The 27,341-nt window shown below is 37.9% G+C and overlaps 1 protein-coding gene across 1 annotated transcript in view; it reads right to left on the bottom strand.

Annotated features, from left to right (window-relative positions):
- Positions 1 to 23,400, bottom strand: part of LOC117325330 (glutamate receptor ionotropic, NMDA 3A-like) — a 70,883-nt gene extending 47,483 nt beyond the window's left edge. The window contains exon 1 of the mRNA XM_033881471.1: positions 22,398 to 23,400. Coding sequence (XP_033737362.1) covers positions 22,398 to 22,778 — 381 coding nt within the window. The 5' untranslated portion in view covers positions 22,779 to 23,400. The remainder of the gene's footprint in view (positions 1 to 22,397) is intronic.
- Positions 23,401 to 27,341: the final 3,941 nt, after the last annotated feature.

Below are 27,341 nucleotides of genomic sequence, written 5' to 3'. Positions count from 1 at the left end.
TACAGTAAATAACGACATTACCAAGACAGTTAATAACGACATTACCAAGACAGTAAATAACGACATTACCAAGACAGTAAATAACGACATTACCAAGACAGTAAATAACGACATTACCAAGACGGTAAATAACGACATTACCAAGACAGTAAATAACGACATTACCAAGACAGTAAATATCGACATTACCAAGACAGTAAATAACGACATTACCAAGACAGTAAATAACGGCATCACCAAGACAGTAAATAAAGACATTACCAAGACAGTAAATAAAGACATTACCAAGACAGTAAATAACGACATTACCAAGACAGTAAATAATGACATTACCAAGACAGTAAATAACGACATTACTAAGACAGTAAATAACGACATTACCAAGACAGTAAATAACGACATTACCAAGACAATAAATAACGAAATTACCAAGACAGTAAATAACGACATTACCAAGACAGTAAATAACTACATTACCAAGACAGTAAATAACGACATTACCAAGACAATAAATAACGAAATTACCAAGACAGTAAATAACGACATTACCAAGACAGTAAATAACGACATTACCAAGACAGTAAATAACGACATTACCAAGACAGTAAATAACGACATTACCAAGACAATAAATAACGAAATTACCAAGACAGTAAATAACGACATTACCAAGACAGTAAATAACAACATTACCAAGACAGTAAATAACGACATTACCAAGACAGTAAATAACGACATTACCAAGACAGTAAATAACGACTTTACCAAGACAGTAAATAACGACATTACCAAGACAGTAAATAATGACATTACCAAGACAGTAGATAACGACATTATATATACGCATATTCAATGAGAAACCATTCAACTTTCTTCCATGCTTAAAATACAATCAAAAATATTGAAGCGTCATTTTGAAAGGACTGGTCAGCACAATGTAAGCGTTTTCCGTTGATATCGGAGAATCTGTGCTTGAAAAGATTATGTCAAGTGAGTATTTTGTCAGCAGCTAGTCACAATATTTCACAAATACAACAAAATAGCCCAACTATCTCTCTTCGCTTCGATTGGAAAAATAGACAAGATTCAATGAGGTGAATACATAGGTTCGCTCTAATGTGGTCTGATTTTTTTTAATGCAGCATTTATCTAAACGCGTCTTACGAAGAAGAGTATAGCAGCTTATCATTCGTATGGACTACTATAGGAACTGTATGGACATACAATACACCTGTAGGAATGGTTCCATTTGTCTAAACACTCCCATTTCACAAATCATTTGCAAGGCACCCGGAACAAAATAGTTTTAGTATCATACAAATTGTGTATTGTGTCTTCTGTAATTCTTATTTTAATTTTGTCTCTATTTTGCGTGTAGTCATTTTGTCTTTTATTGGACTAAATATGACGGACGCAAGTCTCCACATGTATATGTATGATTTAAAAGTAATTATAATGCATTATCAAAGCATGGCAACGGAATCCTTCAAATTTGATTATTTAAGGGATGGATAAATGAACAAAACATTTGAGTCATTGTAGGACTGGTTCCATGAGTTCTATGTGGATGATAAAGTGCGCGAAGTCTGTTTGTACAGCAGTTAGACGAGTATACATCAGGCGCCCGGGCGGATATATCGACATAGCGTAGCTTGCCAAACTCCCAGTGAACTCCTCTAAAATCACTTACAAAACCCTCATTTGGACATGCCTTTGTAGAATTGATTGATGTTTCGTATGTGATTACGAACGATCCTACACATGCGGCTATCAAACGAGGCCCATGTTTCTGTTAAGAAGATGTTTTTTTCCTTGAATTCATTGGACCTTGTGGAACATTCTTTGCGAAACAGTGAAATCATCCAAGAGATCAATATAGCAAACATCCCATAGACAAGTGTCAGGGTTACACTACACAATAATATTGTCAGTATAGAACAAAGAAAGACAAGGGTCACTTGTACTCTACACAGTAACATTGTCAGTATAGAACAGAGACAAGGGTCACGTGTACCCAATACACTAACATTGCCAATACATTACAGAGACAAGGGTCACGTGTACTCTATACAGTAACATTGTCAGTATAGAACACAGACAAGGGTCAGGTGTACCCTACACAGTAACATTGTCAGTATAGAACACAGACAAGGGTCACGTGTACCCTATACAGTAACATTGTCAGTATAGAACAGAGACAAGGGTCACGTGTACCCTACACAGTAACATTGTCAGTATAGAACAGAGACAAGGGTCACGTGGCCCTATACAGTAACATTGTCAGTATAGAACAGAGACAAGGGTCACGTGTACCCTATACAGTAACATTGTCAGTATAGAACAGAGACAAGGGTCACGTGTACCCTATACAGTAACATTGTCAGTATAGAACAGAGACAAGGGTCACGTGTACCCTACACAGTAACATTGTCAGTATAGAACACAGACAAGGGTCACGTGTACTCTATACAGTAACATTGTCAGTATAGAACAGAGACAAGGGTCACGTGTACCCTATACAGTAACATTGTCAGTATAGAACAGAGACAAGGGTCACGTGTACCCTATACAGTAACATTGTCAGTATAGAACAGAGACAAGGGTCACGTGTACCCTATACAGTAACATTGTCAGTATAGAACAGAGACAAGGGTCACGTGTACCCTATACAGTAACATTGTCAGTATAGAACAGAGACAAGGGTCACGTGTACCCTATACAGTAACATTGTCAGTATAGAACAGAGACAAGGGTCACGTGTACCCTATACAGTAACATTGCCAGTATAGAACAGAGACAATGGTTTTAGGTAATTACCAAGGGTTTATCTGACATAGTACAGTCGTACATAGAAAATGTTTTTACTTCATTTAAAAAAAAAAAGATAAATACATAAACATAATCATTATAAATTATAATAAAATAGATTTAAGTCATGAAAAGAAATAAAAAGTATATTTCTTACAAAAAAAATGTGCATGTTGTTCAACTCCCAAGACATCGACTGATCGTTTTGATATGTTGATACGAAAATGGCTGCTTCACGCCGTTGCGAAAATGATTACACATCGAAAGCAGCTCGCACTATTTTTCTGATATTTACTATTTTTAACAAGTATATGAACTAATGACTATGCTTGCAATTTTTTAATTGAATTCCTCAAGAAAGTCTACCATGGCTGTAAAAAATAACTGTTTGCAAGTTCAGAACAAGTAATCTTACAAGATGGTATAATGTTGTACATAACTGTAGAATGTCGTACAGAATTGTAAAGACCGCTGGAACGGGCTATATGACGTTGCTCACAATAAACGTCATCATTTTACGTTGAGTAACCATATAGAAAATGATGACGTCATCAATTTTAACTCGCACTCCAAAGAGCATTGTAGATGGCGCGATGAAAAACTTTCATAAAAAAACTTACATTTGCTTGCAAGCATGTGAGAAAAATAATCAAACATTGGTCTGTTCTGCGATCAAGGATATCTCAACGCTCGTGTAAGAGTTTGGCTGGCCTACACTCGGCAAGCCTCGTGCTGACTGACTCTCACACCAAGGTTGAGATTTATAGAATCTTTCCCTACCTTGAGGGTGTGACAGAGAAATCTCAACCTGAGGGGGAGATTCTTGAATGTCCATTCCGAGGCTTGCCGAGGGTTTGGACATTCAAGAATCTCCCCCGAAGGTTGAGATTTCTTTGTTACACCCTCAAGGTAGGGAATGATTATTTTTCTCCCACCTCTTTTCTTTATGTGTTTTCCCATCGGCGATCTCCGTCTGTTTGTAAACAAGTAGACATGTCAAAAAAACCGCGGGAAATATGCACACATTTCCATTCATCCATTTCACGTGGGGTGACGTCACTCACTCATCACTGTCCGACTCGGAGTAAATCACACGAGGTCGCTTTGAAATCGACTTTGTGTTGTGATTATGGCTGTGGAAATGGATGTTAAATGTTCCCCCACTGATTGTGGATCCATAAAACACCGATCTTGTGACATAGGACGGAGTTGGGCACAAGGAAATGCTGTTGTGCGATCTTTTTACTTGTGACAGTTGAACAATTTTGTCGCGATCGGTGCAGGTAGGTGCACTTATGCTCTCAGTTTCAGTTGTAGGCCTACAGTTGGGGGATTCATTTGTATTTGAAAGAATGGCAGACATTTTTTGTTTTTGGAAACTGTTCAGTTGTCTGTAGTTGTTTAGAGGCTGGGGTTTTTTGTATTATTGTGTACACAATTTGTTTGTTGACGTAGCAGACGACGTAATGTAAACAAAAAAAGTAGTTCCGGTAGTACTTCCGGTGAAGAAAGTGAGCGCGTGCAATCTGTCACACCCTAGGGTATGACAGATTGCACGCGCTAAAAAAGACAGAGAAATCTTGTACACTCAAAACGGGAGACAAAGCAGTGAAAGGTGGGAGAAATTCCTGTCCACGGAACAGACCCATGTTATACTCTATCAATATCATACCGGATTTACCATGTCGTATAGGATCGTGAAATACCCTACATGTACATTGTAGAATGTCCTACATGTACATTGTAGAATGTCCTAAATGTAAATTACAGAATGTCCTAGATGTACATTGTAGAATGTCCTACATGTACATTGTAGAATGTCCTACATGTACATAACTGTAGAATGTCCTACATGTACATAACTGTAGAATGTCCTACATGTACATTGTAGAATGTCCTACATGTACATAACTGTAGAATGTCCTACATGTACATTGTAGAATGTCCTACATGTACATTGTAGAATGTCCTAAATGTAAATTACAGAATGTCCTACATGTACATTGTAGAATGTCCTAGATGTACATTGTAGAATGTCGTACAGGATTTTAGAATCTCCTACATGATTGTAGAATGATTAATGAGAACTTTTTTTCTAGATTATGAAGACTTATAAAAACAGGGTTGTAGAATGTTGAACAACAATGATTAATGATTGACATATTATTTGACGTCACTGATCACGTGAGGAATCCTGACTCGGTCGGCAGCATATCTATATTATCATTTACCATTTTAGCCATGCGTAAACATTGTCTAGACTGTGGAAGCTCTCAGTGTTAATGAAAAGCTTAATGGTACATCAACATTGTCGCTGTCCAGGAATAACTACAATATATTGGGTCATCCGTAGAGACAAGATTAGTGGGTGTTGACCACTGTGTCAGTCACAGACAAATCAGAGATGCGTGCTGTTGTATTGTATATCGCATGCTTAACTCTCTTCAACTAAATGTATGACTATATCTGTGATCTTCTACCAAGATAGAAATGACAGCAAGTATGCTATCAAGTTGCTTATCATGAGGATATTAATAACGGGTATTGATCTTATTTATTTTTTCAAAATAAAGTGAGTTGAACTCTTCACCGTTACTGTTTCCATCATCAATATCAGAAAGGGTCTAACAAACTACCTTTCTTAGACGTGTAACTTTCTATTAATGTTAAAACTAATTTTTAGGATAAGATATCTAACGACGTTTCAAATTCCTTGATAATTCTTTGATTCCGTTATATTCCTCAAAGACATATTCAATGTTCTTGAACACACTTTCTCAGTCGAACAGACGATACCTAGAACTGGAGGCTTCTTTGTTTTACCTCCCGCGGATCATCGCTAGTGTACTCTGAATGTAAGAGGAGGGGGATAATTGGGAATGGGAGCCAGCAACACGAAGTCCGATGGGAAGGAGACATTGAATTTCTAGTTTATATGCAAGAAGTGTTCTAGACGAATCTGACAAATGAAAAATGAATACCTACAGGAAAATGAAAATTGCATGTCCGTTTATCACCAAAAGTAGGAAGCATCACGTGGCCATGGAGCGAAAAGATACACAGCAATCAATCGGAGGATTTCATCTACTAGCCAGACGTCCTCTCGGCGATGAATCGGAAGGAAAGAAGTTATGTGTCTTGACACCTAATTTTGATTCCTTTTTGTATGATTTATATATATATATATTATTAAATGGTAATTGACAAATACAACACACAGTTTAAACTAAAAGAACTTTTGTCTGCTCTTATACCCTTTATTTGTTATCTTACCCCTTCCTACCATTTAACTATTTTGTTTACCAATTCAAGGTGGTGACGATATTGTCTACCGGCCTTAATGAAAGGAGAGTCTACATAAAGAGCACCAATCTTCTATATTTCTATATTCCGTCGCCTCTGCTTTTAAAAAGTCATGAAGTTTTATTATTATTTTTTACATGAATTAAACAACTGATTACAGAACATTGGCCGACGGATGATAAAGCTGAGATAAAATTAGATGTTTGGAGATACCTACCTGGTGGTAAGTATATACGTCTATCAGGGAAGACTCTCTAAACTCCGTCAGCACTCAAAATGGAAATTGATGACGTTCCATTTCTTTTTCCTCCAAGACATTTTAATTGGCACTTTTTACATGTTATCAAATTTGTTCAGCTTTAAATCACTGATATACATATCATATAAAGTTCTTGTTTTACAAAATCAATCGATATATCTTATGTGTACCTAGTGCGGAATATTTTAGTTGGAGTATTTCGATCTTTAACAAATAACACGTCCCTCCGTTTGTCCGGGTTCCTTCTTGGGTCCCCAATGCATGTACATGAAGAATCGTTCAAACTGTTTATCTGTTTTGGTTTCCCCGAAATATTTTTTCAGATATCTCACCATTTTGACTATTTACACAACATTAAACATATGCAACAGTGAACCATTGTTTGAACTTACGTTTGTACCATACACTGACAAAAAATCATATATCTGCAATTGATATTCTAGTAGGAAAACATGAGGACAACAACACAACTCGAGTACATATGAAGTCAAAGCAATTAAAGAACCCTCTACGAATTGTGTGTGTTAGGTGTCTGTCTGTCAAACTGAAGTAAAGGAGAGCTGAATCAGAACGCCTAGCATTTCTCTGAATTAGTCGTGGAAACAGTGGATTTCCCACTCCCTGACCACATGACTTCCGGAGACAGAAAATGGAGAACCTACTGCATGTGAGATATCCAGAGTGTGACATTACATAACCGGCTGTAACCTCAGCCATACCCTTGTTTTACTGTCAATAGTCGTATATTGTGGAGACGAGTTTTCCTGTCACCAGAGACATGGTAACGAGGTACCACGTCAGCGGACGACCACGGCCACATTGACCCATACATCCACTGACATTCAATATATTTGCTGTTAACGCACATGATGCAATTGTATGGCATTATTTATGCAGGCGATAAAACACAGCATCACTGATAAGAACAGTTGGGTCAGGCTGCTTTTATCATTTTTGTTTTATCAGCTTTGTTTTATCTGGCTCGGGTTTTTATACATCGAATGAAACCCAATCTCATGAACCGTAACATCGTGAGCTATTGCGAAATAGTTATTTATGTATGATGTTTGGTATCTTTTTTTTCGGGTCCAGTGTCTTTTTTACAAATATGATTAAACTTGCCAAACCGATATCATATGACTTAATAGATTATTTTCTAATGAAATTAACGTAAGGAGCTTAAACTGACCGACTGGTCAAACGTATGACCTATTCGCAAGACAGGAAGGCAATAACAGAAGCTAAATATCTATAGATAACATAGGAAGTGTCACACTACGGTAGGCAATTACATAATATTGTATATAGTGAGGTTTGTCGTTTTGTTCTTGATTAAATGACAATTCCTCTTACCAATGTGGCGGAGACATCCAGTCTTGGAAATCAAAATTAATATTTTAATACAATTTTCATATAATTTTTTAAACAGTGTGTATAATATATATATATAATATATATATATAATAGTATAATAGTGAGGTTGTGAGTTTCTGTCAAATGTATGTCACTGTCTATGTCAACTGTAATCAAGTCCTGTTCAGTGTCAGTGTCCATGTCAAGTGCCATGTGCTTGTGTTTATGTTTTGTATTTGTGACACTTGACCTCATACCTGGCACCCTTCACCTGTAACCATGTGACCACCTCTCGCACACCTGGCCCACCTTGCACATGCAGAGCTGGGACAGAGATAGTCAGACCACCAGGGGACACAGAGCCATGATAAGGTATTTTTAAATTACATGCATACAGTTCTTTAATTTAGTTTTAAGTATTGTTATTCAATTATAAATTGTATGTGTACATACAATTGTAGCTAATTACATATTACCTGGTAATTAATTGTAATTAGGTTCAGTATTAACTTTATCTATAAAAATATGTAAGGTGTTGGGCCTGGCGGCCATATTGAAAATAATTCATAATTATTCCTAACTTCAGGCCATTTGTCCAATATAGCACTTTTAAGTGGTATATTTATTATCTCTGAAGTACTTTTATAGATATATATATATTTGTCACTGTATAAAGTATAGTGGTATATGGTGGTCTTTTCATTTTGTCAGGTTCTTTGTTACAAAAGGACGGAATTGGTATTGGGATTCAACCCCTGTCACATTGATAGAGTATAAGACATGTCAAATTAGCTATAAGGTCATTTTGTCTATCATCCATATTATTGTCAATGTAATTCGGGATGATGTAATTGTATTATTATCATGGTAACTGTATGTGGTCATATGTAAAGTTTTATTACTGTACTGTTAAATTTATCTATTATGTCTATATCTACTGTAAATTGATAGTATTTGTTTCTACTGTTTTAGGGTGTCCTACTGAGACTATATGTGAATAAAACGTGAAAACGTGAAAAGAAGGAACTGCACCACTGTGGTTGTCATTTAGCCTCTGCCCAAATCCCCACCCCGTTTTACCAACACAAGTACCCCACCTTCCAACACAAACACCCCCACCTACCAACACATGTACTCCACCTACCAAAACAAGTACTCCGCCTACCAACACAAGTACTCAACCTACCAACACAAGTACCCAACCTACCAACACAAGTAATCCACCTACCAACACAAGTAATCCACCTACCAACACAAGTAATCCACCTACCAACACAAGTACTCCACCTACCAACACAAGTAATCCACCTTCCAACACAAGTACCCCACCTACCAAAACAAGTAATCCACCTACCAACACAAGTACCCCACCTACCAACACAAGTACCCCACCTACCAACACAAGTACCCCACCTACCAACACAAGTACTCCACCTACCAACACAAGTACCCCACCTACCAACACAAGTAATCCACCTACCAACACAAGTAATCCACCTTCCAACACAAGTACTCCACCTACCAGCACAAGTACTCAACCTACCAACACAAGTACTCCACCTACCAACACAAGTACCCCACCTACCAACACAAGTACCCCACCTACCAACACAAGTACCCCACCTACCAACACAAGTACCCCACCTACCAACACAAGTACTCCACCTACCAACACAAGTACCCCACCTACCAATACAAGTACCCCACCTACCAACACAAGTAATCCACCTACCAACACAAGTAATCCACCTTCCAACACAAGTACTCCTCCTACCAACACAAGTACTCAACCTACCAACACAAGTACCCCACCTACCAATACAAGTAATCCACCTACCAACACAAACACTCCACCTACCAACGCCAGCAATCCACCTACCAACACTCCACCTACCAACACAAGTAATCCACCTACCAACACAAACATTCCACCTTTCAATACAAGCAGTGGTACAGATATATATGTATATTGTACCATCATCATGCATATCTAATGTAGATTTAAGGTTTCATCAACCGAGAAACGCCTTACAACTGACCACGATGTGATGATTCCACATTTCGAATAAATTTAAAACTGATATTTAGGTGTCAACAAATATCAATTCCGATGTAACTAGCCATCCGCTGTCTGGACGTCTTTATTCTGTATCTGACAGCCACTTCATCATTTATGTATCGAATTGTCAAATTGAATTTAAAAACGTAGCAATTTAGTAAAAATGTTTTTTTGCTAGGTGTTGCAAATGCATGTAACTTGAAGCAATGCCGTATCTGGAAAGAAGTGTTTTTGTTCAATCTTACAAAGGTCTATGACATTACATGTCATTTTCAAAGTGTTTTTCTCCATGTGAATACTGTTCGAAATGACATGTTCCAGAAAAAATATGTCTTTGATGATCAGAACTGTTCGTGTAGTATTTGTATGAGCATCGTTAACTGTCTAGAAAGAAATCCGCCTACACCAACATACTGACAAAAGTCCCATCCAACAAACTGACAGACACTTACACATTGCGACCGACAACCGTTTCAAAAGATTTGATGATGCTGAAAACCAGGCGAACTCAAACGGAGCAGGCAATTTACAACGGCGGGAAAATTGACTAGGTGTGACAGGGTTTTTACCGACATCACCAACTTTCTGAAAATCAACTCTTTTGAAATTTTCAGATATAAAAAAACTATCCATGCTGATATACATCTGTAATTGAAAATTGGAGACATGTCGATGAATGTTTACAAGTATGAGATAAAATTGGTCACGTGTTATAGGTCGATCATATGTATGACATCGGTAAAGGAGTCCTTGTTTGGGATGGTTTCAAGGTATAATACAACATTACAATGCATCTGATAGTCAATTGTATTAGTCTTGTTTGATCTGATCTTTTTATTGACCGATACTCACATGATATCCCATACCACAAGACTTAAAGCTGCTGTGACTGTGAATTTATTCAGATCAACTTCGTCCTGAGAGGTCAATTTGATAATATGTATAGATATAATTGTAAGTCAGCCACCCTTGAGATTTCTAATCAAGCTGGTGTAGTAGATGTTGGACTGATCTGCCGTGAGTTCGTGACTCATTACGACCAGATACTAAGGCAACTGTCAACTGTGATCGAATAACTCGGATGTATTCCCCCGTGGAGCCATTCCTATTAGCATATAGACAAACATAAACATTCCGTGAATAAACTTCTTAAGAAACATAAGAGACAGAATCTCTATGTCATAATGGTATACATCGATTTCTTAGCTGCAGAAGTTTTAACAGCTTGGCATGACGTGAGCCTCAATCGGCGTCATGTAAACGTTTGTCAGTAACACGCATCCTATACTAGCGGAAAAAAGAAACGCAAGATCGGTTTTTCTAATATAACTTGTAGACACATGGTCTCAATTCAATTTCACACTGAGCTAACTACACCGTGAAAACAGTCTTCAGTTAAAATCCAGTCGACCGTGACCCCGCTCGACGCTGCATGTCTCAGCAGATTTACATCCGGGGTACTCTTGCACTGTATGTGTGGGTAAATCATTACGAATCGAACATTTAAACAGAACAGATCAGTTACACAACAATTCTTTTCGAAGCGATTGTACAGCGAAATGCCGCGATTGAGTAAATTCGATAGGGGTAGTGCCGTTGCTCTGATGGGGGTCTTAGAGTCACAGGAAGATTGGGTGACCGTCACAGGAAGATTGGGTGACCGTCCCAGGAGCGGACGCTCGCGCATTACGTCGCGACGTGAAGAAAGAGGCATACGTCTCTCGCGCCTCCGTAACCGATTTCAGACTGCGACAGAAATGGCACGTCAAGTTGTCGGCACTCATGGTCGGCCAGGGTGTCCGAGAACAGTTAGAAATCGGTTGTGGGAGTTTCATTTAAGGTCACGATGTCCCTGTGTTGGTCCACCACTTACGCAGAGGCGATGCTTACATCGATGCAGTGGCTGCTTACTCATGCTCCTAATTGGTTTCGTTTTGCCCATTGGTGACACGTGTTGTTCGCTTTACGTTATACGGGTCAAATGGACAACAACTCGTTTATTGACGTCGTGGTAAGTGAGATTCTGACGCTTGCGTAACGGAAAGCGACAGATTCGGGGAGGGTTTATCATGGTATGGGAAGGGATATCTCAAGGCTTGAAAACACCTCTCGTGGTTATCGATGGTAATTTTACAGCAGTAAGATACCGGGATCAGGTCTTAAGACCATACGTTCTTCCTCTTATTCATCAACGTAGTTTACGTTACAGCATAACAACGCGAGGCCCCATTTTGATAGGGTTTGTCGTGACTTTCTGGTACAAAACAACGTTCCAGTTCCTGATTGGCCGCCATACAGACCAGATATGAAGGGTTAGGAAGGGCGTCAACGTCCCAATAACGTCGCTCAACTCACGCAGGCCCTTATTCAGGAGTGGTATAAAACCTCTCAAAGAGCAATAAACACCTTGATAGGGTCAATGATGCCAGTGGTGGGCACACACGCTACTGAGTTGTCAGGAAACGGCGTACGGTACCCTTGTTTTAACGGTATTCACTCAAACACCGTTTGTGACAGGACAACAAAAATCATCAAATTGTATTCAGTAATGACGAAATAATCGAGAACCCACACCATCAACACATCATCAAAGAATCATGTAAAATAATAACTCAAAAATAAACTTCCGTTTCTTTATTCCGCTAGTATATTCAGAATTGCTCTTTCTTTAAGAATGTAATTTTGACTGTTTCTAACGCGTCTTATTTAAGTTTAATATTTTTAAATACGATACTTAAATAATCAGTTCAATAAAAAACTTAATCTCAGCATTAGACTTTCTTCTAGATCCGATATTTATCTTTCAATATGAAATGTTTTCAATAAAATTGTTAAAAAAAAAACTGATCCCATCGCCAGTCATATACACTGGCAAAATTCCTTCACGCGTGAATTTTCACCTGAAATTCATATGAATATTTTCATGTGAATTTCACGTAATAAAATCAAGGGAATGAAGGATTTTTGCCTGTGTACATGTACGGATAGAAAGCAAAGCTGGGTTGCCTGAGCTGATACACTCATCGACAGCCAAACACAAAAATAATTATGTGAAAAATATTAAAATGATCTTTATTTTCCAAAGTTTTTTTGTTTTTGTTTTTTGTTTTTTACCTTTCACTACGTATTTTAACCGCCTCACCAAACTGTAGGCCATGTAACACCAAACGTCCGGCAACGATCACAATTTTGGCCTTTGCTTCAAAGTTTGTAACAGTGATGAAAACACCCATGTAATTCGTGACTAAAAATCAATTATTTTTTGTTTTCAAAATGTTTAGTTTTCATTTATCTTATGTCTTGAAGATCTCCATGGTATCGCTTGTATGAGACTATTACTTCCCCTCTGCATCAATATGAGACAGGCTGTTTCAGAATAAAAGACTGCCTTTTAAGCATAGTAAAATTTGGAAACCTGCTTGCCGATTTGATAACTGGAGCTTACTATTTCCCGGAAAAATGTTTTAAGTGCTGAGATACTGAGAAAACTGTTTTAAGTGATGAGATACTGAGAAAACTGTTTTAAGTGATGAGATACTGAGAAAACTGTTTTAAGTGATGAGATACTGAGAAAACAGTTTTAAGTGATGAGATACTGAGAAAACTGTTTTAAGTGATGAGATACTGAGAAAACTGTTTTAAGTGATGAGATACTGAGAAAACTGTTTTAAGTGATGAGATACTGAGAAAACAGTTTTAAGTGATGAGATACTGAGAAAACTGTTTTAAGTGATGAGATACTGAGAAAACAGTTTTAAGTGATGAGATACTGAGAAAACTGTTTTAAGTGCTGAGCCACAGTGGAAGCTGTTTAAGTGCAGAGACATTGATAAAACTGTTTTAAATGCTGAGACACCGATGAAACTGTCTTAAGTGTAAGTTATTATTTGAATCCATTAAATCGTAAGAACTTTTTTTTGAAATCATTTTTATTTCAAATTTGATTAACTGCTCCCTAATATGGGTACGGAACTGTGTCCATCTATTTCTTATGTAACGGTTTCATTTCTCTGTGCATTTTTGTGAATTTCATTACGCAGAGAAGGATGTTTCGGTGAAGCCCAGTATCTTGCGAGAGCTAACGGTATCTCATTTATTTCGATCTGGATGCACCACATGGAGGAACGTGGTCGGATAATAAGAAATAATTTAATAAACATATGGTTAGTCAGGGCCGAGTGGAACAACACCTAATTATAACCCATAAACAGCTCGCTTGATCTACCGAGCACGAGGCCATAAGCACGTGCATACATTAAAATGTGAGTATCGATTACAATGCATGTCCTGTAGGAACTATCCAACAGATGACGCTTCATCAATGATAGTCGTGATTAACATATATCTATCAATATGCATTTAATACCAGGAGAACAATATTGACTCGCACACGTTATATCTACCAATCGGCTCGTTAGATTAGTATACTCCCTACTAATGGCGAGATCAATCTTTAAGCTTAACATGTATAATTTATTATGACGATGCCAAAATCCACTTGACGGCAATAGTCATGAATTTAATAACGTGATTCTCTTTGAAACGATCTTACACAGACTAATATTTTGTGTGTGTGTGTTTTTCTTGGTACGATAGGTTATTTTTCCTCGCCAGGTTTTTATTTTATTTTTCCGAATGAAAAAGATTGATATTCCGTGCTGTTAACACACAACAGTGTGACTGGGTTATACGTCTGATACTTTTGGTTTGCTTGGTTTGTTATTGTTTAACGTCCTATTAACAGCCAGGGTCATTTAAGGACGAGCCAGGTTTTGGAGGTGGAGGAAAGCCGGAGTACCCGGAGAAAAACCACCGGCGTACGGTCAGTACCTGGCAACTGCCCCACGTGGGTTTCGAACTCGCAACCCAGAGGTGGAGGGCTAGTGATAAAGTGTCGGGACACCTAACCACTCGGCCACCGCGGCCCCACGTCTGATACGTCTGACAAAATAAAAAACCGAAATGAAAGATAATCTGTGGACTTTCAAGAAGTCACATGTGATTAGCGTGTAAATGAATAATTACATAATGTAAGTTGACTACCCGTACAGGGTCAATTTAAATTCTCTAACCAGGAATCATATACATGCTTTGTATACATATATCGACTATGCCAACAGTTCCAATTTCTCTATAACATGTCCGACTTATATCAAAGTTCGTGATCTGCCAACTACCTCTCTAAAAGTTCGTGATCTGCCCACTACCTCTTTAAAAGTTCGTGATCTGCCCACTACCTCTCTTAAAGTTCGTGATCTGCCCACTACCTCTCTAAAAGTTCGTGATCTGCCCACTACCTCTCTAAAAGTTCGTGATCTGCCCACTACCTCTCTAAAAGTTCGTGATCTGCCCACTACCTCTCTAAAAGTTCGTGATCTGCCCAATGCCTCTCTAAAAGTTCGTGATCTGCCCACTACCTCTCTAATCTATTTTTGAAAGAATTCACTCTTAATGTTATTTGTTCTTGCAGATTATTAACGTCAAAGGGTGTTTATATTCAGTAATATACACTAGCCTTTTAATTGAATCAATTGGATAAATATTGAGTATTGGATGATCAAAGAAAATGTCAATTGAATGCATATATGTATGTTGGGGAACGGCAAAGAGACCGAACGTTTTGTCGTTTTAGATTAATACAGCAAGGTTAAGGTCCAAACGTGTAGACATCATGGAGTAAAAATGGGAAACTCCAAACCATGTTTCATAATCTAATCAATTAAGACAAATTCACGAAATTGGATGATTTTGAAATAACATCCATGACGTGAGTATATTCTGGACCAGTGCCAATATTCTGCAGACTTATTCGTGGTATGGAGGATTACCCTTCGATATATTTCTACGGTTGATGTTTATTGAGAGCTGTAATGTAAACGATAAAGTAAAACCGTTACGTCTTTACATAGCTATATGATATCGATCTTTACATGTGAAGTGTTATGCCGAAGCATTGTTGACAGTTATTGGTAAAAAATGAAATGTGCGTGTTCTGCATAGCGTTACTGAAAACTACATGAAACTATACCAAACAAATCTGAAAAGCCATCAAACCGTAACTTATGTAGTGGACGTAATCATGACAAACATGACCACACTTACTTTTTCTATTATTTTTTTTTAAAATTTAATGGGAAAAGGCAGTGAATGTGACGTTATCATAATGCGAATTAGGATAATGACAACTAAACGAATATCAAGTTTAATGAGATAAGATTGACCTTCATTATCTCACATAGAAATTCTTATATTATGTCACGGTGTTCACTTTCAGGACACGAAATCCTTGTTTGTATATTTGTCCTTTATATCGCGATATTGTTACACGGGAACAAGCTCTTTGATATAAAATCTATGGTAGATCAACAGGGATTTTATTATCAAATCAGACATAGTAGATCGCCAAGGATGTTAATATCGAATCAAATGTATGTATAATAAATCGACAAGTATGTTGATACCAAATCAAATGTATGGTAAATCGACAAGTATGTTGATACCAAATCAAACCTGTGGTAAATTAACAAGGGTGTAAATATCAAATCAAATCAATGGTAGATCGACAAGGATGTCAATATCAAATGTGTATGATTAACACTATTAATCAGCTACCCAACTCATGCTTATAACAGGATATAAGTTATGATTACTTTTAACAATACGTGCATATATTTTCTAATTTTTTAGTCATGTACTGCTGAAATACCTCTGTTGGTTCTAGACTTTCTGAACTGTTTGTATCATTTTTGATACAACTGTTAATACGTCATTAATTCTAAAAATAAAACTCAACACGAAAAATTATACAAATCACGAATCAGACAGCCTGTATGACGAGAGACTGAATTACTTTCTCGGCTGACCCATCGTCTTCGAATGGTTCCAAGTATCCATTAGCCTCCATCAGGTCCTTATCGGAACATCTTAATGGACGGAGACTCCGGCCCCACGCTGACGGACAATCTCACCTTTGACCCTCATCTACGTTTCTGTTTTCTCCTTGATAGACGATATCGCCTCATTGCTTTGTCAGTTCTCAGTAATGAAACCACGGAATCAATCGAAACCCTCTGGGGATCAACTAATCAGACTAAAGGTCGAATAAAATTATACGTCCTTGTCAACGTAAATTCTGCTTTCTGCTGAATCAATCATACGTTTATCGTAGAATTTCGATAGTAAAAGTGCATTGGAAGTTTTCCTGAATAAACATATACTATCGGACACAATCTTAAAAGCAGTATGGGCATGGTCGTTGTTAGTATACTTGCTTGCCTATCGCTGTTCTGATCTATAAGTAATCAGTCCTACTAAACCATGCACCCTACACGACCTTGTATTTTGATACCTATACACACTGAACCATGCTTTACAGTAGCTGGTGTGTCCAGCAATATATGGACACAGTATCTTCTACTCTATCAATGTGGGTCTGGACAGTTCTATGGACAGTAACTACCACTCTTCATCCATGTAGGTTAAGTTCTATGGACATGAACTACAAGTCTGTATCCATGTAGGTTAGTTAAATTCTATGGGCATGAACTACGAATCTGTATCAATATGGGTCTGGACAATTCTATCGACAGTAACTACCACTTTGTATCCATGTAGGTCTGGGTAGTACTCTAGATAGTAACTACCACTCTATGTCGTTATTGGTCTGATGGTTTCTATGGATAGTAACTACGCTGTTTCAGTGTAGTACTTCCCATTCTGTATTAATGTTAATCTGGGCAGTTCTAAGGATAGTAACTATACGCTGTATCAATGTTAGTCTGGGCAGTTCTAAGGATAGTAACTATACGCTGTGTCAATGTAGTTCTGGGCAGTTCTAAGGATAGTAACTATGCTGTGTCAATATAGTTCTGGACAGTTCTATGAACAGTAACATCTACTCTTTATCAATATGCGTCTGGGTAGTTGTATGGATAATAACAACCAATCTGTATCCCTACGGATGTGGGTAGTTATATAAAAAGTAACAACTACTTTGTATTAATATGGGCCCGGGTAGTTATATATAAAGTAACAACTAGTTGTATCAATATGGGCCCGGGTAGTTATATAGAAAGTAACAACTACTTTGTATCAATATGGGCCCGGGTAGTTTTATAGAAAGTAACAACTACTTTGTATCAATATGGGCCTTGGTAATTATATGGATAGTAACAGCCGCTATATATGGGTCTGGGTGGTTCTAAGGATAGTAACAAACACTCTGTATCGTTATGAGTCTTGGTAGTTCTAAGGACAATACCAAAGAAACACAAGCGATTAAATCCGTTAAGAACTCATCATTGATACATGTATCAAAGGCTGAAACTAAAAAGCTGGGGAAATATGAAGGAATTTTAAATATTATGATGTATATGTGTAAACCAGTGCAACTATTCCTACAAATGAAGTGCATCAGGTAATAAATAGCTCGGGGGCGTTTTGAAAAACGGTAATGAGGGAACTCCAAGACGATGACTAATTGTAGTATTTAAAGCGATGTTAATCGTGTGGATAATGGCGCCGCAATGTACACAGCGGCCATAAACTGTAATAATATTTACCTTATTGACCGCTCTGTATCAATACTACCTCATCTGACCAGGTCACGAACAATTAGCGAGTTAGTGGTATTCAGTACCAGATTATACCAGGTACAGCGTTACAGTATGGTTGGATTTGATACCACGAATCCCGCGCAGTTTATTATATTTCTAATGATTGCTGTGAAGTTCTTTCATCATTTGCATCTGTTCGGGCCCAACACTCATCCTCATAGAGCCTGGTTTACTGGCAGTAAAAAGCTTAACCATTGGTGTCGAAATATAAGCTTTAATTAGCCCAAAGCTTAACCTTTGGTATCGGAATATGAAGCTTTAATTAGCCCATTGGTTGACTTTGTTCACATACATGTGTTAAGCAAAGAGGCAATCAAGCTTTGTTGCTTTAAAGTCCTCTGGGTAGTGTAATTAAGAATCGCGAATCCATCATCAGTACCTCCGAGAGATTTTACCTTCATGAATGTTTACGAAAATTAATTGACGTCACAGATGCTTTAAAATGTTACTAAACTGTTTATCTTACCTGTCATACGACACTGACGTCACAGATGGTTTCAAATATTACCACACAGTTAACCTTACCTGTCACACTACACTGACGTCACATGAGGTTTCAAATATTACTACACAGTTAACCTTACCTGTCACACTACACTGACGTCATAGAAGGTTTCAAATATTACCACACAGTTAACCTTACCTGTCACACTTCACTGACGTCATAGAAGGTTTCCAATATTACCACACAGTTAACCTTACCTGTCACACTTCACTGACGTCACAGATAGTTTCAAATATTACCACACAGTTAACCTTACCTGTCACACTTCACTGACGTCACAGATAGTTTCAAATATTACCACACAGTTAACCTTAACTGTCACACTTCACTGACGTCACAGATAGTTTCAAATATTACCACACAGTTAACCTTACCTGTCACACTTCACTGACGTCATAGAAGGTTTCAAATATTACCACACAGTTAACCTTACCTGTCACACTACACTGTAATAACAACTAGAGACAGCCAGAAAGTACTGACATGTAAATCCCATTGTACTCATTACGATTAAACAAGGCAAGAAACCAACAGAAGAAATTCTTACTCGGAAATTCTACAAAGGTCAAACGAGATCATGCGGACGCGTACTCGGCGTTTTCCAACGACGCATTTCAAGATATCTATGTAAAATGCACGTACTCTCATGTTCTCAAAACTAGAACCAAATGGTGAGGTTATGGTCTTCACAGATACATCTTATTTGGTGTTGTAGATCATTTGATGAACTCAAATAAAAATACAATTGTCAATAGCGCTTTGAGTCATAAATAAATCGTGATCATACAGCTATACACAAAGTTTATCTGTATGTTTTTCTTTACACCCTTGGCAATGGTACTACTGTACGCATATCCATGCTTGGGTGTAGCAATTTCCGTATATACATATGTACATAATATATACATTGATGAACAATCATACCTGGAAAGCAGGATTTAAACAACCTGCTACTACTAATGGTGATGCCTATTTCTGATATACTGTATACCAAACCATGTAACTTATAATTGGACCAATAGTAAACATGCAAACAACCACTTAGCGGACACGTTGGTAGTCATTACTGTTTTATTTCTCCAGATTTTCTAGTTTTCCGATGGTACGCCATAAAATATCAACATTGTGGTCAATATCATATAGCCTTGTGATTAAAATCAATATCGACGACCAAAACAAATATCACAACTTGATTCTATTAAGATAGTACGACAATCACACCGTAAGTATTGAAGACTATCCTACCGGAAGTGGTATATTCATGCAGACTCAGATCACTCCTCACCTTTGACAACACACAAGATACATGTAGCTCCTACAAACTTTATTTGAAAGTAAAGCTGGACTGCCAGCACTTGGTCTGCTGTAATGGGAACAAGCTGGAATTTCAGCACGGAGTCTGATGTGATAGAAACTCTTTGAAAATTCATCATCCACTATGTTGGCAATAGTACCCTACTTGATATTGACCTTTACCTTAGAGAACGTGCATAGTGACGCGAGCGTGCACGCGAAGGATATTTATTTACTTAAGAATTATTTGAATATATTTTATTAATATTAACAAAAACAAAAAAAACCGATCGTACTCTCTAAGAGCGGTTTATGTTGAGACTATAGTTTAGTTCGTGGTTTATTGAGAGTACACTTCAGTTCGTGGTTTAGTTAGAGTACACTTCAGTTCGTGGTTTATACTTCAGTTCGTGGTTTAGTTAGAGTACACTTCAGTTCGTGGTTTAGTTAGAGTACACTTCAGTTCGTGGTTTATCTAGAGTACACTTCAGTTCGTGGTTTAGTTAGAGTACACTTCAGTTCGTGGTTTAGTTAGAGTACATTTCAGTTCGTGGTTTAGTTAGAGTACACTTCAGTTCGTGGTTTAGTTAGAGTACATTTCAGTTCGTGGTTTAGTTAGAGTACACTTCAGTTCGTGGTTTAATTAGAGTACACTTCAGTTCGTGGTTTAGTTAGAGTACACTTCAGTTCATGGTTTAGTTAGAGTACACTTCAGTTCGTGGTTTAGTTAGAGTACACTTCAGTTCGTGGTTTAGTTAGAGTACACTTCAGTTCGTGGTGTATTTATTTCCAGTTGTTTTGTGTTAATTCCATAACATTAAACATATTCGGGTTAATCCTGATACTATGATTTACTCTGCACAATCCCTGTGGAAATTCCACTTTTAATGGCGAACTCTTAGAAAGTATTGCCACGGTGTGAAGGCCAGTCAAAAGCAACGTCACAAATGGCGACGTCATTTTGTACGTTATGTGCTGATGTCATAAATATCTAAAAACAAATATGCATGATTAACTTATAAAATTATGTTTTAAACTTGTTAATGTAGTCCTAACCATGTTCCTTATCCCTAACTACAGAAGGAACAGATCGCCAACCTTAATCAATTCTCATAAATTAAAATCATGGAACAAATAGATGGGTTTATAATAGATACAGGAGTGCAATGTATGTGTATAGTTCTCTCAGCGTCTAGACATGTTCCGAAAGGTGATGACGCGATGTATTCCAAACGGAAACCGGCGTGTAATTGTTGAGATTCCAACTAAGGCTCGAAGCAAGGTGTCAAGTAATCAACATTCTTCAGGTTAACAGAAGTGTTTGTACTAATGGACTTCGGCTAGTATATCTATAGTCAACCTCCTACACAGGAATCGTGTTATAGTCAACCTCCTACACAGGAATCGTTTTAACTCGTTAAAAGTATCGACATGTCCAAAACAATGAATGATTGGTGGGAATAATCAAAATTATTGAAAACGGTTTTTGTTTTGTTTTGTTGTTTTTTCAGTGAGAAATTGGATATACTGTCGATTCCAGAAAACAAATAAATACAGTGTGACATCGTGATATTTGTGTTCGGTGTGAACATTATTACTGGCCAATCAGAACTAATCAGATGTCAACTTGTGTTCCCTGTATTCAAGGATGCAAATTAGCTTGTCCGTGTGCGATGATGCAACGGTAGATTGATTTGTTGTTTGGGGCATATTTGCAAAACAAATGAGCATTTCTTCAACTTAACAATCGATTGTTTTTGTCGATAAATTTTAATCCACCCGTCTCCTTAACTTTTATATATTTAATGTGCGATACACGTACACACAAATGTTCCACTAAATACCATTTGTCAATAGTTTCCATGCTGTCATCGGCTAAACATACAATCTATTTACTATTATTATTCATTACATCAAATTTAATTATATTCAACGGATTCTCGTCGAATATTACAATCATTTCGATCACTGGTGAATGTTCAACATTAAATCCAGTTTGTTCAACCGAATTGATTATTGACTTTCTGTGCGCGAAACATTAACATGTGATAACAAGGCATTTCCACAATGCCTCTTACTTAGAATAGACGATACATGTAACAGGTGCGAGGTATTATCAACATATAATCATAAAGTGATATGCTGTGATTTCTTTATCACCCAAGACGTACCCCCGGGGATAGATACATCATATATACTTACGGGCGTTTTCACATCGGACGTGTCATAAACAAAGAGCGGAAGATGGACAGACTCGGCGAATGTCGTGGCTGCATTGATGATCGGGCTATTTCCTAGGGCGACCCCTACATCCCAAACATTAGACAGCGGTAGTTCTGCGAGACTCCTTAAATTACGGTCGTAATTTGAGCTTCCTTCAAACACCTTCCAGGTAACATTTATTCCGTTTGGATAAAGATTTTCCTTGAAATGTTTCTGAAAAGTTCCGTAGCACATGCTCACTAATTCCTGATCACAAATTCCTAGAATTCTAATTTGAGAACAAACACCACAAACATAAATCACCAGATAAATAAACAAGTAATCCAAAGCTAGTGTTAATCCACATAGATCGCGGGCCATTTTGGTTGGAACACGTTATTTCCATTGCTTGTATCATAACACGTTTTACTAGAGATGTTTTTGATGGAGAAATAGTTTGAAACATAAAGAATGAAGTCGGAAACTTGTACTGCCATGCTGCGCGCTAGCGACATGGTGTATGGCACCGCGATACCAATGCACTAGCTTGGCCCGGGTCCTGCTCGCCACTGTTCGCACGTACATCTGGATAGCACACGAGTTGTCAATGACGCCTTAACCAAAGTCGAAATCTCTCGATCACCAATGCATCTTATTGGATTTGAAAGTATGACTCTACATCGAGAACCGTCCCATACGTAGCACTAGTGTGGACGATACTCCTATTTAATGTCTCCTTTCTGGCATTTGATTCGTGCGAGTTGATTAAAGTAAACGGATCGACTGGCTTCGGTCGGGAAATGAGAGAAATGGTTTTCCCCGATATTGAGAATACTTTCTCCTGATGGGTAGATACGGCCTGATTAGTTTTCATGCACGTAGATTTAACTTACACTAAGCAAATGTGTCTATGTACCCTGATGAAACAATTATAATCTCCACAACGATTTCTGATTTTGTCCTCGACGGAGTACACAAAAGCTTTGCTAGCTATACGCCCTACTGCAGGTGTCTCAGTCACAATGAGTTCTGGTAATTTACCTGAATAATAATACATACTGAACGCAAAGATCAATACTTTCGGAACCCCCTCGGGAAGGATGGGCGTTAATGAATGGATAATGGAAGCAACAGATGTCAACCACCGTAAGTGTAATAAATCGCATACTGGAACTGTAGACCGGCGACTGCAATTCCATCAAACCTATTAAAGTGTTCGATCGATGATCTCATTTAACGGCAGAATAAAACACCAGGAACAGGTGAGATAATAAAGTGCATATCGTTGGTGGCCATGGATATATCCCTCCTTCGTTACTGAGTACGTATATATCGTAATACTGCACCTGGACGCCGTTCACACATCATGTACGGTATGATTACACAACAGACCGGCGGTTATTGTATATTATATATCTTTCTTTCCGTTGAAATGTTGGCCTGGTTTTTAAACTAATTCGTCTTTGAACGATTGTATTGATTGGTTTATATTATTTTTGATTGTTATCATGGCGTAAGTGAAAATTTTCCATTAGTCACCGCCCAAAGGTTTCTGTCTTTGGTCGACGTAGCGTGGATATACATATTATCTCAGCGGTAACTGTAAGTTGTGGTGTCTGAAACAAACAAAAAACACACACACACTCCGTAGAATAGCTCATTCTGAATCGGAAACGCTGCCGATCTGTGGTTGACTAATGTGTGTGGTTCGTCATAACTGCAGATTATTTGTAAGGAAATGACCTAATCTCCATCTGTGTATTCTATCCTTCAAGCGTGATTTAGAGATATTCATATATATATATTCAGATATAGATATTGACTAGCCGCTATATTAAACAACCTTCCGTCATGTTTTCATTTCACACTCGTTTGCCGATTTTCATCAAAATTTGACTGGTATGCCAAGACGAAGGCTTAACGTTCCGATCGATCCGTCACTGGAATAGGACTATTGGGTACTGACGATCCTGATACGGCAGTCCAGGAATATCTCTTAGGGCAAGCAACAATGACCACAGGAGAACATAGCTAACGTTAGATCACAGTCAGTGTTAAATAAGGACTATACAAAGGTAACAAACGGGAAATAGGAACATACAAAGGTAACAAATGGGAAATAGGAACATACAAAGGTAACAAACGGGAAATAGGAACATACAAAGGTAACAAACGGGAAATAAGGACTATACAAAGGTAACAAATGGGAAATAGGAACATACAAAGGTAACAAACGGGAAATAGGAACATACAAAGGTAACAAATGGGAAATAGGAACATACAAAGGTAACAAATGGGAAATAGGCACATAAATCGGTAACAAACGGGAAATAAGGACTATACAAAGGTAACAAACGGGAAATAAGGACATACAAAGGTAACAAACGGGAAATAAGGACATACAAAGGTAACAAACGGGAAATAAGGACATACAAAGGTATGGTCGTTATTTTACGTTTGTTACCTATGGTTGTTCCTATTTTACATTTACTACTTGTTTGTATGTTCCTATTTCCCCTTTGTTACCATACAACATACAAAGATAACAAATGGGAGATAAGGAACAATTACAAAGGTAGCAAACGGGAGATAAGGACAAACAAAGGTTACACATGGGGAATAGGAAAATACAAAGGTAAAAATTGGGAAATAAGGATCATACAAATCAGTAGCAAATGAAAATAAAAATAACCATACTTGTGGATAATAAGTGTGAAACGAGGATCATACATAGGTAATACACGAGGAATTAGGATCATACACAGGTAACACATGGGGAATGAGGATTATACATAGGTAACACGGGGAATGAGGATCATACATAGGTAACACATGGGGAATGAGGATCATACACAGGTAACACACGGGGAATGAGGATCATACATAGGTAACACACGGGGAATGAGGATCATACACAGGTAACACACGGGGAATGAGGATCATACATAGGTAACACACGGGGAATTAGGATCATACATAGATAACACACAGGGAATGAGGACCATACATAGGTAACACACGGGGAATTAGGATCATATATAGGTAACACACGAGGAATTAGGATCATACATAGGTAACACACGGGGAATTAGGATCATACACAGGTAACACACGGGGAATGAGGATCATATATAGGTAACACACGGGGAATGAGGATCATACATAGGTAACACACGGGGAATGAGGATCATATATAGGTAAGACACGAGGAATGAGGATCATACATAGGTAACACACGGGGAATTAGGATCATACATAGGTAACACACGGGGAATAAGTATCATACATAGGTAACATACGGGAATGAGGATCATACATAGGTAATACATGGGGAATGAGGATCATACATAGGTAACACACGAGGAATGAGGATCATACATAGGTAATACACGAGGAATTAGGATCATACATAGGTAACACACGGGGAATTAGGATCATACATAGGTAACACACGGGGAATGAGGATCATACATAGGTAACACACGGGGAATGAGGATCATACATAGGTAACAAACGGGGAATGAAGATCATACATAGGTAACAAACGGGGAATGAGGATCATACATAGGTAGCAAACGGGGAATGAGGATCATACATAGGTAACAAACGGGGAATGAGGATCATACATAGGTAACACACGGGGAATTAGGGCCATACACAGGTAACACACGGGGAATGAGGATCATACATAGGTAATACACGGGTAATGAGAATCATACATAGGTAACACACGGGTAATGAGAATCATACACAGGTAACACACGGGGAATGAGGATCATACATAGGTAACTCGGGGAATGAGGATCATACATAGATAACACACGGGGAATGAGGATCATACGCAGGTAACACAGGGGGAATTAGGATCATACATAGGTAACAAACGGGGAATGAGGATCATACATAGGTAACAAACGGGGAATGAGGATCATACATAGGTAACACACGGGGAATGAGGATCATACATAGGTAATACACGGGGAATGAGGATCATACATAGGTAACACACGGGGAATGAGGATCATACATAGGTAACACACGAGGAATTAGGATCATATATGGGTAATCAACAGAGTTAAGAAACATGCATCGGTAAGAAATGCCAAGTAAGGAATAAATATTTGTAACAAAAAGTTGAAACTGAAGATACATATAAAAGGGGAAATATAATAATGAAAAATAAACATGTAGACATTAGAAAGGAGGAAAAGACACATGACAAAGGCTAAAAAGGAACAAAATGGAAATAGATACATTGCAAGGGATGTCATGGTCATAACACAGAAGGAAAAGCACATAACAAATGTGAGAGGAATATAACAAAGGGGACACAACGACCGTAAGGAATATAACAGGTGAGAGGAATATAACAAAGGTGAGAGGAATATAACAAAGGGGACACAACGACCGTAAGGAATATAACAAAGGTGAGAGGAATATAACAAAGGCGAGAGGAATATAACAAAGGCGAGAGGAATATAACAAAGGTGAGAGGGATATAACAAAGGTGAGAGGAATATAACAAAGGTGAGAGGAATATAACAAAGGTGAGAGGGATATAACAAAGGTGAGGGGGATATAACAAAGGTGAGAGGGATATAACAAAGGTGAGGGGGATATACTGTTACAAAGGTGAGAGGAATATAACAAAGGTGAGAGGAATATAACAAAGGTGAGAGGAATATAACAAAGGTGAGAGGAATATAACAAAGGTGAGAGGGATATAACAAAGGTGAGGGGGATATACTGTTACAAAGGTGAGAGGAATATAACAAAGGTGAGAGGGATATAACAAAGGGACACAACGACCGTAAGGAAGATAACAAGGGTGAGGGGGATATACTGTAACAAAGGTGAGAGAATTGCATCAAAGTGGGCACAACGACCGTCAGTAATATAATTTGAGGAACAACACATGTTTCAATCCTTTGGAGGAAGCCAACT

Source organism: Pecten maximus, chromosome 4 (genome assembly GCF_902652985.1).
Source record: "Pecten maximus chromosome 4, xPecMax1.1, whole genome shotgun sequence".
Lineage (NCBI taxonomy): Eukaryota > Metazoa > Mollusca > Bivalvia > Pectinida > Pectinidae > Pecten > Pecten maximus.
This window is presented reverse-complemented; position numbering and strand designations above follow the sequence as displayed.